Raw genomic sequence first — 12,099 nt, forward strand, 5'->3', positions numbered from 1 at the left:
TTCCTGATCCCACCCCACAGCCCTCACCCCCGTACCCCAACCCTCTGCCCCAGCCCTGAGCCCCTCCCACACCTCAAACCCCTCATCCCCAACTCTGTTGGGTCGTGGGCATCAACAGTTTTCTTCAAGTGGGTCAAAAAAGTCTTCAACAGAAAAAAAAGTTTGAAAACCACTGCTCCAGATGACCCTAAAGCAAGCCCTGGCATCTGACTTCACTCATAGAATATGGCTTTTGTTGTTTTTTCCATCAGTTTCCCTGTTTCCAGTGAACATAATCAATCCTCCTTTATGGACTTTCTATAAATTGTGAGGATGATATTGCCATGTGTGTCAAGGCCTGCGTTCTTTCAGCTTCTCTCCTAAGTGAAATGCTTCCTTGGAGAGAGGAGATGGGGGAATTTATTTCCCCAGGAAACCTCAAGACAGATGCAGCAACAATTTCCTTTGAGGTTCAGTGGAGTTCCTGCTTGTTGCCCAGTTTTTAAGTTGGATGCCTGAGGCCCAAGGATATTAGACTGACTTGCCTAAGGTCATACAGTGAGTCAGTGGAGCATACAGGAGCATGGCTGCCTGGCTATTCTATACAGTACAACCTGTGTGTATCCTCACTCTCTTGGGCCATATGTAAACATATGAAAAAACAGCAAAAATTTGGATCCCCTTTTCGTCCATGAGCTTGACTAAGACTGAATTTGAGGCTGTAGTTTGATGTGTCAAGCTCCCCTTATTCTCCTGATGAGAAAACTGGGTTGTGTACTTGCTGATTTGCAGCAATTTGCTGCTGGTCAGTTGTTTCCAAACTTCTAATGCTGGTTGAGTCTAAAAGGTGAAAAAGCAGTAGTATCTGCTGGAGAAGCCAGACAGGGGTTTCTGGAGACCCGTTGAAGTTTGCAATGAAAAGGGTCTAAAATTGGATGAAAGAGTTGCAATATTACAGCAGAAGAATCTTTTTATGTTTGGCTGAAGAGGCAGAATGAACTTCTTATCCCCATAAAGCACATCTGTTGCTTGCTGCAGCACTATACTAGTATGCTCTTGGATGATTTGTGCACAGTTTCATGAAGCATAGATAGGGAACTTGTAGCAGGTTGCTGGTGCCAAAGCACCTAATTAGCCCCTGCCCGGTCAGCTCCAATCAAGGGAAGCAGACTGGAGCGGATGGAAAAGGCCTGATGCTGGCCTGAGGATTGGCAACACCTACTGGCCTGACAAGCCAAGGGCTATAAAGGTTGGGAGGGAGCCAGAAGGCAGGGGGCAGCCAGGGAGAGGTCAGGGAGGGAGCTGGAGGCCTCCTAGCTGAAGGCTGACTCTGCCTGTAAGGGAGGTAACCAAACCTGTAACGCTCGTATACAGATGGACACGGGTGGTGGGACAACATTAAGTAAATAAAGATGTGAGTGTCGCACAACCCTGAGGCCTCTCAGAGCCTCATTAGGGAGGGCAAATGAGCCAGGAAGAGGGGTGGGTCGTGGAACCCTGTTACAGACTGACTTTCCACTCTGATACACAAGCATAACTCTGACCTTAGTGGAGTTACGCTAGTGTGAAACTGGGGTAATGGACTGGAGATCGGGGCCACAGGGATCATCTGTGAGGCTGATTTTGGAATGGACACAGCATTCCAGTAGGAATGGTGAACCATCCCGCGATGGCCCAACAAATAGTAGTGCATGTGTAATACATACATAAAGTGTATATGTATATATTTACATATAGTGTATATGTAAATATAGTGTATATTAGTGTATAAAATGTTTTCGAAAAGACAGAGGGGTGTAGGAAGTTGCAATTTCTAAGCACAAAGACCTGTGATGTTATGAGTGTGAAGTTTTGTAGTTAATATATAGGTGTGCAAATGACAATAATTGTGCTCCAGAATCAAAGGCTTAAGTGGAGCTTATGACTGCAAAGAGAATCTTTACCATTTGAACCAATAAAATATTATCTGAAACAATAGCTCTCATAAGTGTAAACTTCCCCATTCAATGAAATGAATAGTTGACTCTGAAACCTAATGTGATTATAGGATTTCAGCATTAACTCTTTTGTTGTTGATGCCTTTAATAGAAACTTCAAGCTCTAATGTGCTTTCTGTGCCATTGTTGAATATACCATTATTAATGAATGCACAAGTGTGAAAATAAAGATGGAAAAAAGTTCAAAATATAAAATAGGGCAATAAACATATGAATCAAAGGGGGGGGGAGTGTTAAAAGAGCTTAGGTGGACATCACACACTTCTGCCATTCAGTAGCCTTGGGGTCAACAGTGCAGTCTGAAAAGTCGTGCAGGTAGACCTGCACACAACGAGCAGCCATTCAGTAGGTGTGCAGTGTCCTCAACTGTACCACAGCTACACAGAGGACTGTTCTGAGTCCCCAGGTATGGTCACTTGTGCAAACCTCACACACACAGACACACACTTCACCCTGCATCTGGAACAGTTGTGCTTTCACTGGAGACTGTATGGCAGCATGAAGCCCGGCCCCCTCTCCTCGGTCTGAGTGGTGAGGAAGGAGTTTCTGACAGAAGGAGCAGCTCATTGCCCTTCTGCTTGCCACAGTGTGGCAGCATCCGCTGGCGAGAATGTCCAGTGTGCTGTAGGTGACTATTAGGATGGGATGCCTGGAAGCTGCCGTAGTTTGCTGGGCTTGAGAATAAGCAATACAAACCCCTTATGCTTTGGCAACTGTTAAAGTCCATTTTACAACTACCCCTGCTCAAAAGAGGGAGAGACTGAGGAGGTGTTTGCCCTCTCCAGAACCAAAAGCTTCAGCTTCCTCTCATCCCCCTTTTTCTTCCTGGGTGACCAAAACCCTACCTGTCTCCTTGCTTGGCTGTGAAACCTTCAACTTCCCACTCCACTCTAAGGGGTTTCCTTAAATTATCATGGAGGCTGCACTTTGTCCTGCATCTGAGCCCTCCCGCTTGGACCCCACACCAAGCACTTTGGCGTGGAGTGCACCGCTGGCACGGGGCTCCGCCCAGCACCATTGCCCCTTGCTGGTGCCTAAGAAGTGGCAAAAGAAGAAGAGCACCAGAAGGGAAAGGGGCTTTGGGCAAAGGACCAATGTCAGGCCATGTGCCCACCCTGAGGCTTCACAGGGGTACTGCTGAGGTCAGACCCCCCCCAGCCTGGCCAGGGAGCCGCCTCTGGCGAGTGGCAGGGGACCCCAGTGTCTCCCAGAGCCCTCATTGCCTGAAGCGTTTCCGGTGGCTAAAGAACAAGTAAGCCGACCGGCACTGCAGGTGCCGCACCAGGCGGCAGACTCAGCTAAGACCCCAACATCTAAGGGCAAGCTGATCGTGGGACCACCCCATAGGCAGTGGAACACCCTCAGTAACCAGACTGTCACCGCAGCCTTGAACCCCAGCACCATATCCTAGGTTTCTGACTAGAAGGCCCAGGTCTTCAACGCATTCTCCACCTGCAAGACATGGAACACCGGAGTCAAGCCATCAGTCCCCGTACCACTGATACCGGCAAACTTCCCATCAGAGATCGCTGCGGCTCAGGTCGCCTTTGCCCAGACAGTCTCCCAGATGTCGATCCCTGTCCGAGGGTGGGGGGCGCTCCTTGTCACAGCACCGATCCCTTCACCCTGATGCCGTTCCTCACCCTCGCCTCGCCGGTCGCTGACGAGAGGCAGTCAGCAAACTCAGGCCTCGACAGCTCCGCCCTGGTCGCCAGAAGGGCAATGGTCTGAGTCAAACTGGGAGTTCAGCGCCTCGCCAAGAAGCGGTGATTTACCGCTGACTCATGAAACTGGCATGGCACCTGCAGCGACAACGTGGCAGCAGGGACAGTGGCCGGCCCGCTCAATGGCTGTATTGGAATCTGTGGGGCATACCAGTAATGCTGGTCCCCTGTTCCCACCAGCCCTCCCTGGCCACCTCAGACAAACTGGCCCGGCAGCACCAGAGTCAGAATGTGATGCCGAATCCAATGTTGGGCAGCACACCAAACCCCAGCACCAAAGGAGCCATCCCCGGAGAGAGAGGGGAAACCTGTTCCTCCACAGGTGGTGCAGTCGTTGTCATCGTCCCCAGATGAAGCAGTTGCGAGTCCCTCCCAAAAGCGCAATCCCCCCAATGACTTCAAGGAACAGGTGGTTGCTAACTTGAGCCTACAGATTGAGGAGGTCGCGGAGGTGTCAGACCTCTTTAACGCTGAATCCTCCTCCACCCTGGCCCAGGTCACGCTGCCTGTCCAGGCCCATAACTCTGGTTTTCGCTCTAGACTCAAACTTTAAGGTCAAATTTTGTCTAATTTCTAGCTTAAATTTATTGATAGCTAGTTTATATCCTTTTGTTCTTGTGCCAACATTGGCCCTTAATTTCAATAACTCCTGTCCCTCCCTGGTGTTTATGCCTCTTGTATATTTATAGAGGGTAATCATATCTCCCCTCAGCCTTCTTTTGGTTAGGTTAACCAAGCCAAGCTCTTTAAGTCTCTTCTCATAAGGTAAGTTCTCTATTCCACTGATCATCCTAGTTGCCCTTCTCTGCACCTGTTCCAGTTTGAATTAATCTTTCTTAAACAGGGGGCCAGAAATGCCCACAGTATTCCAGATGAGGTCTCACCAGTGCCTTGTATATTGGTAATAACACTTCCCTATCCCTACCGGAAATACCTTCCTTGCATTAGCCTTTTTCACTAGCCTTTTTCACAACCGCAATCACATTAGCAGCTCCTAGGCATCCTGTGATTGACCAATACACCCATGTGTTTCTCCTCCTCTGTCACTCCCAAATGATACATCCCCAGTTTATAGCAAAAATTCTTCTTGTTGGTCCCTAAGTGCATGATTTTGCACTATTAAATTTCATTCATTTTCTATTATTTCAGCTTTCAAGGTCATCCAAATCTTCTTGTATGATATTCCTGTCCTCCTCTGCATTGGCAATACCTCCCAACTTTGTGCCATCTGCAGATTTTATTAGCACACTCCCACTTTTTGTGCCAAGGTCATTAATGAAAATGAAAAACAATCCTTGAGGAACTACACTAGTAACCTCCCTCCCGCCTGACAGGTCACCTTTCAGCATGACCATGGATAGACAATGGAGAGTTATTCAAAGCAAATCCTCCTATACATCCTTCATCTCCTCCAGCCTGTAACCAGAGCACTTTCCTATCTATTCATGAAGAGAAAATGTAGCCTTTATTCTTTTATGCAGGACCTTGCTGCTGTTACGTCTGCTTTTGTCACTCAGATTAAGGGGCTGCAATGCACTCTACATGGACCAGCCAGAAAATAAGCTGGAGCAGAATGTGTCTGCCCACTTATTAACTGGAGTTTCTGACCAGGACCATGTTGCACCAGTGCTCTGGGTTCCAGGCTGGCTGCCAATGCATTTCTGACTAGATGTTGAGTTATTGGTGTTCACCTGTGAAGCTCTAAATGGTTAGGGACCTGGTTACTGAAAGGAACATTTACTGTCACATTGGCCATCGGCAGCCGTGCTTCAGGCTGGAGCTCCCTTGTTATAACTGGGGGGAGCTGTTAGCAGGGCGTTCTCTGTGTGAGACCCTTTCTCTTTGGAATTTGCTTCTCCCTTGGCTGCCAGAGTCCGGATTTGTTAACCTGCCAAGCCTATATTTTTTCCCAGGTTCCTAAGGAGGGGGTGGGGCCGGGGTTTCAGTTTATTTTGTTATCCTGTTGTTAGCTGGTGCATATTTAGTGCCACGGGGGTGAGCATTTTATATTGTGAATTACCAATTTAGGGGAGCAGTGCCTATTTGTGGAAATTGTCAGTGGTGAATGCTGGAAGTTTTGGCTTCTGGGTAGGGGCATTTTGGTCCTTTTGAAACCTGAGCTTGTCCATGGCATTTTTGCACTGTGGACTTAACATTAGCTGGATATATCTGCTAAAATGATCAGCAGTGAAATAACTAATACTGTTAACTTTTAAACAGGTATCTTTAGGTTACAGAATTAACAACCCATTGTGCCGAATGGGATAACTCTCACTTTTCAGGACACTGTTTTGGGTTATCTGTAGTATCAGGACTCAATTGTGGATTGATTTACACTTGATGTACATTTTAAAAGTCTCCACAAAACCATGGGACTAGAAACATTGTTTAAATGAGAGATTCTGGAGCACAATGCTGCAGCCAGCAGGGAATTTCATGGCAAATTCTGTGGCTGTGGAATTGCAGAACACAGACCTGTTACTAATGCTCCTTTTGCCTCCCCATTACCTATTCCGGAGCACTATGCTTTCACTTTTTCGCTTTCCTAGATTCTGGAGAAGGAAGCTAAAATTCGGGAGCTGCAGGAGATAATCACAGACCTTCACCATGAAATTTCCCTGAAGGATTTGGAGGCAGTCAATCAACTGGAGGAGAATCACCTGCTGGAGACCACAGTGCAATCCCTCAGGCAGATGGTAAGTGAAAGCTTTCTCTGCCCTCCATTGCCTTTGGTTGCATTTATTTGCAGTGTGGCCCCAATCAACTCCCTTCATGCTATGGCCTGTCACACTCTCACCTCTTTTACCTGGGCTTTCGTCTTTTCCCTGTAGAAGCAGGCTTGAATTTAACTCCATACAAATAAAGTATCAGGAGCTGTAGCATTCTGCAGCTTGGGCCTTCCCTCTCTAGAAACTTAGATTCTCATTTTCAGAGGTGCTGAGCATCCATAATTCTAGATGAAATTTATAGGATCTGCAACTTTGCATCATCACTTTTGAAAATCAGTGTCTGTCATCTTCAGAACTCACCTCATCTCTTCTAGCTTGAGCCCCTCCTAGGGTATGTCTACAATATGAAATTAATTCGAAATTATTCTATTCGAATTTTTTGAATCGTTTTTTATACATTCAGTGTTGTGTGTCCCCACTAAAGCATGTGAATTCGGCGGAGTGCGTCCACAGTACCGAAGCGGGCATGGAATGTCGGAGCGGTGCACCGTGGGTAGCTATCCCACAGTTCCCTCAGTCCTCGCTGCCCATTGGAATTCTGGGTTGAGCTCCCAGTGCACGATGGGGCAAAAACATTCTCGTGGGTGTTTCTGGGTGTGTGTTGTCACTCGCTCCTCCCTCCGTGAAAGCTACGGCAGACACTACAGAAGGCAACCACTTCCCGCCTTTTGTTGGCCATCTTGAACCGAACAGCTCTCCTACGTTTCACACTCTTTTTCCAAGATTACCTGTGCAGGCGCCATAGTGTGGCAAGCATGGAGCCCGCTCAGATCTCCGCTGCAGTTTTGACCATTGTAAATACTTTGCACCTTATCCAGCAGTGTGTGCAGTACCTGCAAAAGCGGGCAAGGAAGCGACGACAGTGCGATTACTATACTGATGAGGACATGGACACAGACGTTCCTAGAAGCACGGCATGTGGCGATTGGGAGATCATGGTGGCGTTGGGGCAGGTTCATGCCGTGGAACGCCGATTCTGGGCCTGGGAAATAAGCACAGTCTGGTGGGACCGCATAGTGTTGCAGGTCTCGGATGATTCTCAGTGGCTGCGAAACTTTCATATGCGTAGGGCCTCTTTCATGAAACTTTGCTATCCCCTGCCCTGAAGCACAGAGACACCAAAATGAGAGCACCCCTCACAGTTGAGAAGCGAGTGGCTATAGCCCTGTGGAAGCTTGCAAAGCCCGACAGCTACTGGCCAGTCGGGAATCAGTTTGGAGTGGGGCTGCTGTGCTGCAAGTAGCCAACGCAATCATTGACCAGCTGCTATCAAGGGTAGTGACTCTGGGAAATGTGCAGACCGTTGTGGATGGCTTTAATGCGCTGGGGTTCCCTAACTGCGGTGGGGCGATAGACGGAATACATATCCCTATCTTGGCCCGGCACACTGGGGCGGCCAGTACGTAAACTGCAAGGGGCACTTTTCCATGGTGCTGCAAGCACTGGTGGATCACAAGGGACATTTCACCGACATCAGCGTGGGATGGCCGGGAAAGGCGCATGACGCTCACATCTTCAAGAACTCTGGTCTGTTTGAACAGCTGCAGGAAGGGACTTACTTCCCAGACCAGAAAATTACTGTTGGGGATGTTGAAATGCCCATAGTTATCCTCGGGGACCCAGCCTACCCCTTAATGCCATGGCTCATGAAGCCGTACACAGGCACCCTGGACAGTAGTAAGGAGCAGTTCAACTATAGGCTGAGCAAGTGCAGAACGGTGGTAGAATGTGCTTTTGGACGTTTGAAAGGGCGCTGGCACAGTTTACTGACTCAGATCTCAGCACAACCAATATTCCAGTTGTAATTGCTGCTTGTTGTGTGCTCCACAATGTCTGTGAGAGTAAGGGGGAGACGTTTATGGCGGGATGGGAGGTTGAGGCAACTCGCCTGGCGGCCAATTTCACACAGCCAGACAACAGGGCGATTAGAAGAGCGCAGCAGGGCGCACAGCGCATCAGAGAAGCTTTGAAAGCCAGTTTCATGACTGGCCAGGGTATGGTGTGACAGTTGTGTTTATTTCTCTTGAAGTTACCCACCCCCTATGTGTCTGAAAGGAAATAAAGTCACAATTGTTTAAAAAACGTTCTTTATTATTTGTTGCACGACACACAGAGAAATCAGAAGGTAGATGGGGGGGAGGTAATTAGGTTAGAGGGGTGGAGGAGGAGGGAAGGACAAGTCCAGAAACCAATTCAAAAGTTCGCATATGCCAGCTTTCTGCTGCTTTGGGCGATCCTCTGGGGTTGAGTGTGTGGGTCCCCGTAGCCTCCCCCCTCGTGTCCTTGGGTGTCTTGGTGAGGAGGCTCTGGAACTTGGGGAGGAGGGAGGGCGGTTATACAGGGGCTGCAGCGGCAGTCTGTGGACTTGCTGCCTTTCCCGCATTAGATCCACAGTACAGTGCAGCATGTCAGTTTGTTCCCCCATGAGCTTGACCATAGCATCCTGCCTGCTCTCATAATGTGCGTCCATCATCTCTTCGTGTTCCTGTAATGCTTTACAGCAGGGGTCCCCAACCCCCGGTCCGCGGCCCGGTACCGGGCCGCGGCCTCTTAGAAACTGGGCCGCGAACCGACCCAGTGGACCTCCCGCAGGCGTGCCTGTGGGAGGTCTACCCGAGCCGCGGGACGAGCGCTCCCTCCGCAGTCATGCCTGCGGGAGGTCCGCTGCTCCCGGGGCTCCGGTGGACCACCCGCAGGCATGACTGCGGACGGTTCGCTGGTCGCGCGGCTCAGCTGGACCGCCCGCAGGCACGCCTGCGGGCGGTCCACCGGCTCCGGTTGTGCTGCCGCAGGCGTGCCTGCGGGCGGTCCAGCTGAGCCGCGCGACCAGCGAACCGTCCGCAGTCATGCCTGCGGCAGCTCAACCGGAGCCGGTGGACCTCCCGCAGGCACGCCTGCGGGCGGTCCAGCTGAGCCGCGGGACGAGCGCTCCCGACCGGTCCCTGGTTCTGAAAAGGTTGGGGACCCCTGCTTTACAGGACTCCGCAATTGTTTGCCTCCACGCATTCAGCTGGGCCCTAGTGCAGACGGACTGCATGAGCTCGGCAAACATGTCGTCCCGAGTTCGTTTTTTCCGCCTTCTAATCTGGACCAGCCTCTGGGACGGAGTAGATAGGGGCTGCATTGAAACATTTGCACCTGCAGGAGGAGAAAAATGGAGGGTAGTATTTTAAAAGATACATTTCAGAGAACAAAGGGCACACTCTTTCTCAGTGAAACAGGCAATTCATAGTACACAGCACATGTTCTTTCAGTAGAAGTTAGCATTTTGCTTCTTATACTGAAGTGCATGCCACTTTGGTGTGAGTAAGCCATCACACACAGCCGGGCAACAGAATTCAGCTTGTAGGCAGCCTAGGGGCACGCGGGGTTCTGCTTCTTCTGCATTAATTTCAATGCTTTCAAACTGCTGGGCCCCCTTTCCCATAGTAAGCAATGCCTGGTGAGTTTGCCTATAACAGGAGGGCCTGTGGGTTCTCTGGGATGATCGCTTCACACAACACCCCCCACCCCCCGCACCCACCGCATGGCTCCAATGAGGCTCTGAGCAGGGATGAGCCCTTAAACTAAACGCGAACAGCCCAGGCTCTCACTCACCAGAAGTTCCTTCTCCAGGGTCATGGTCCAGGAGCCCGCCTTGGCAGTGGGGGGAGACTATTGGATCCAGCGTTAACAATAGTTCCTGGCTGGGGGGAAAACGGATTCCCCACTTGCTTCCTGTGCACTGTCCTCCTCCTCTTCGTCCTCCAATAACTCATCCTCCTTGTTCCATGCAACTCCCCCTTGCAGATGTCCACGGACAGTGGTGGTGTAGTGGTGGCATCACCCCCCATAATTGCATGCAGCTCACGGTAGAAGCGGCAGGCATGGGGCTGTGACCCAGATCGCCTGTTCGCCTCCCTGGCTTTTTGGTACGCTTGCCTGAGCGCCTTGATTTTTGTACGACACTGCTCTATGTCCCTGGAGTAGCCTCTCTCCGTCATGGCCCTGGAGACTTTAGCGTAGGTATTTGTGTTCCTTTTTTTGGAACGTAGTTCTGCCATAACAGATTCGTCTCCCCAACATGTGATGAGATCCAGTACCTCCTGTTTGGACCATGCTGGAGGTTGTCTGCGAATCTGGGACTGCGTGGTCTCTTGTGACGGTGGACTCTGCATGGCTGCCTGTGATGGTGGGCTGTGCTGGTGGTCACCTGTGCTGATGGTGACCAAACAGGAAATGAAATTCAAAAGTTCCCGGGGCTTTTCCTGCCCACCTGGCTAGTACATCGGAGTTGAGAGTGTTGTCCAGAGCAGTCACAAGGGAGCATTCTGGGATAGCTCCCAAAGGCCAATAACGTCGAATTGCATCCACAGTACCTTTAACCCGGGATTGCGATGTCGATTTAAGCACTACTCCACTTGCCGAGGTGGAGTACAGAAATTGGCGTAAAGAGCCCTTTAAATCGAAAAACCGGTTTGGTCGTGTGGATGGAATCAGGTTTTTTTTCAAATTAACTCGGCTAATTCCAAAATAACGGACTAGATTAGACCAGGCCCTAGAATATATACATGCTACATAGCCTAGTGCACCAGCTAGGCGCTGGAGGCTGCTGGCTTAGTAGCCTGGGCACACTCTGTAGTGATCCTTTTGGCAGTGGCCAAGAAGACAATGAGAGTGATGCTGATCGTTCTGGTTTCCCTGCAGCAAGAGGGAATTTCCCCATGCTCCTCACCAAGTTAGACTGTTTCAGTACTGCTCAGCCCATCCTTATTTAGTGATACAAAAAGAGGTGTGTGTCTGAAAACCCTGGGTGTCCCGCTGCATTAGCCGAACACATCAGCTACTTGCTAACCAAGCATCCCCTCCCCAACAGCCCCAGCAACTCCCCAGTAGCAGACCACATCAGAATGCCCACTCGTCATGCAAATCTTCAGCTCCATCAAGTGCCTTTCTCAAAAGACTTGGCTCCATTCTAGCTGATAATGACAGACCTCAAAGGCCAGAGTGTGAGTTCAGAGCCTTAAGATTGCATGTCGTGGTGCGGAGGGATGTGCATGTGTGCATGCGAGCATGTCATAACAGTATATTTATTAAGTCAGGTCATTATTAGTTATTACTCAGGTGTAATCACAGAGCTGCACAGCACCTCACAGAACAAAGACCAGCTCTGGGCTTGAGTCTCCCCTCTTTACTACCTGATCAGAAGGACTACACAAAAAGAGGGGTATTTTACACCCATTCTGCACAGGAATACACACCTGCAAAAGGCATGGAGAATCAGGCCCAGAGCCCCTGCCCCCAAAAAACACCAGCAGGAAACAACACCACAAAGGGTTCTGGGACAGGGAAGACAAATACACCTTTGCATCAGAGGGAAATGCAGTGTTGGGTTTTGGGTTTTTTATTCTCTCTGTTTTTTGTGAAGTTTCTGTCACCTTGGGCTTTAGGCAGTTAAGTTAGAGCTAATGTATGGTATTGGGCCTCAAGTGACATGGATTGCAGACGTCTGTTGGTGCTCTCTAACCTTGAGTTTCTAATATTATCACAAAAAGCTTAAATTTGCCAGTGAGAGGAACTTCAGAAATTTGCCAAAATGGTTTGTATGTCTCTGTGGCAGCCATTGTCCTCCCCTCCTGCCCCTGGATCATTGCAGACAAGGTGCCACTTGCACTGCCCATCTTCCCCCTT

At 49.7% G+C, this 12,099-nt stretch overlaps 1 protein-coding gene across 15 annotated transcripts in view; it reads left to right on the forward strand.

Moving 5' to 3' along the window:
- Positions 1-12,099, forward strand: part of PMFBP1 (polyamine modulated factor 1 binding protein 1) — a 333,447-nt gene that overhangs the window by 183,809 nt on the left and 137,539 nt on the right. For 14 of the 15 annotated variants that reach the window (XM_044987514.1, XM_044987515.1, XM_044987511.1 and 11 more), the window contains one exon: positions 6,250-6,396. The exons of the other annotated variant lie outside the window; for it this stretch is intronic. In XM_044987514.1, the coding sequence (XP_044843449.1) occupies positions 6,250-6,396 (147 nt within the window). The remainder of the gene's footprint in view (positions 1-6,249; positions 6,397-12,099) is intronic. 15 annotated transcript variants of the gene reach the window in all.

Source organism: Mauremys mutica, chromosome 14 (assembly GCF_020497125.1).
Source record: "Mauremys mutica isolate MM-2020 ecotype Southern chromosome 14, ASM2049712v1, whole genome shotgun sequence".
Taxonomy (NCBI): domain Eukaryota; kingdom Metazoa; phylum Chordata; order Testudines; family Geoemydidae; genus Mauremys; species Mauremys mutica.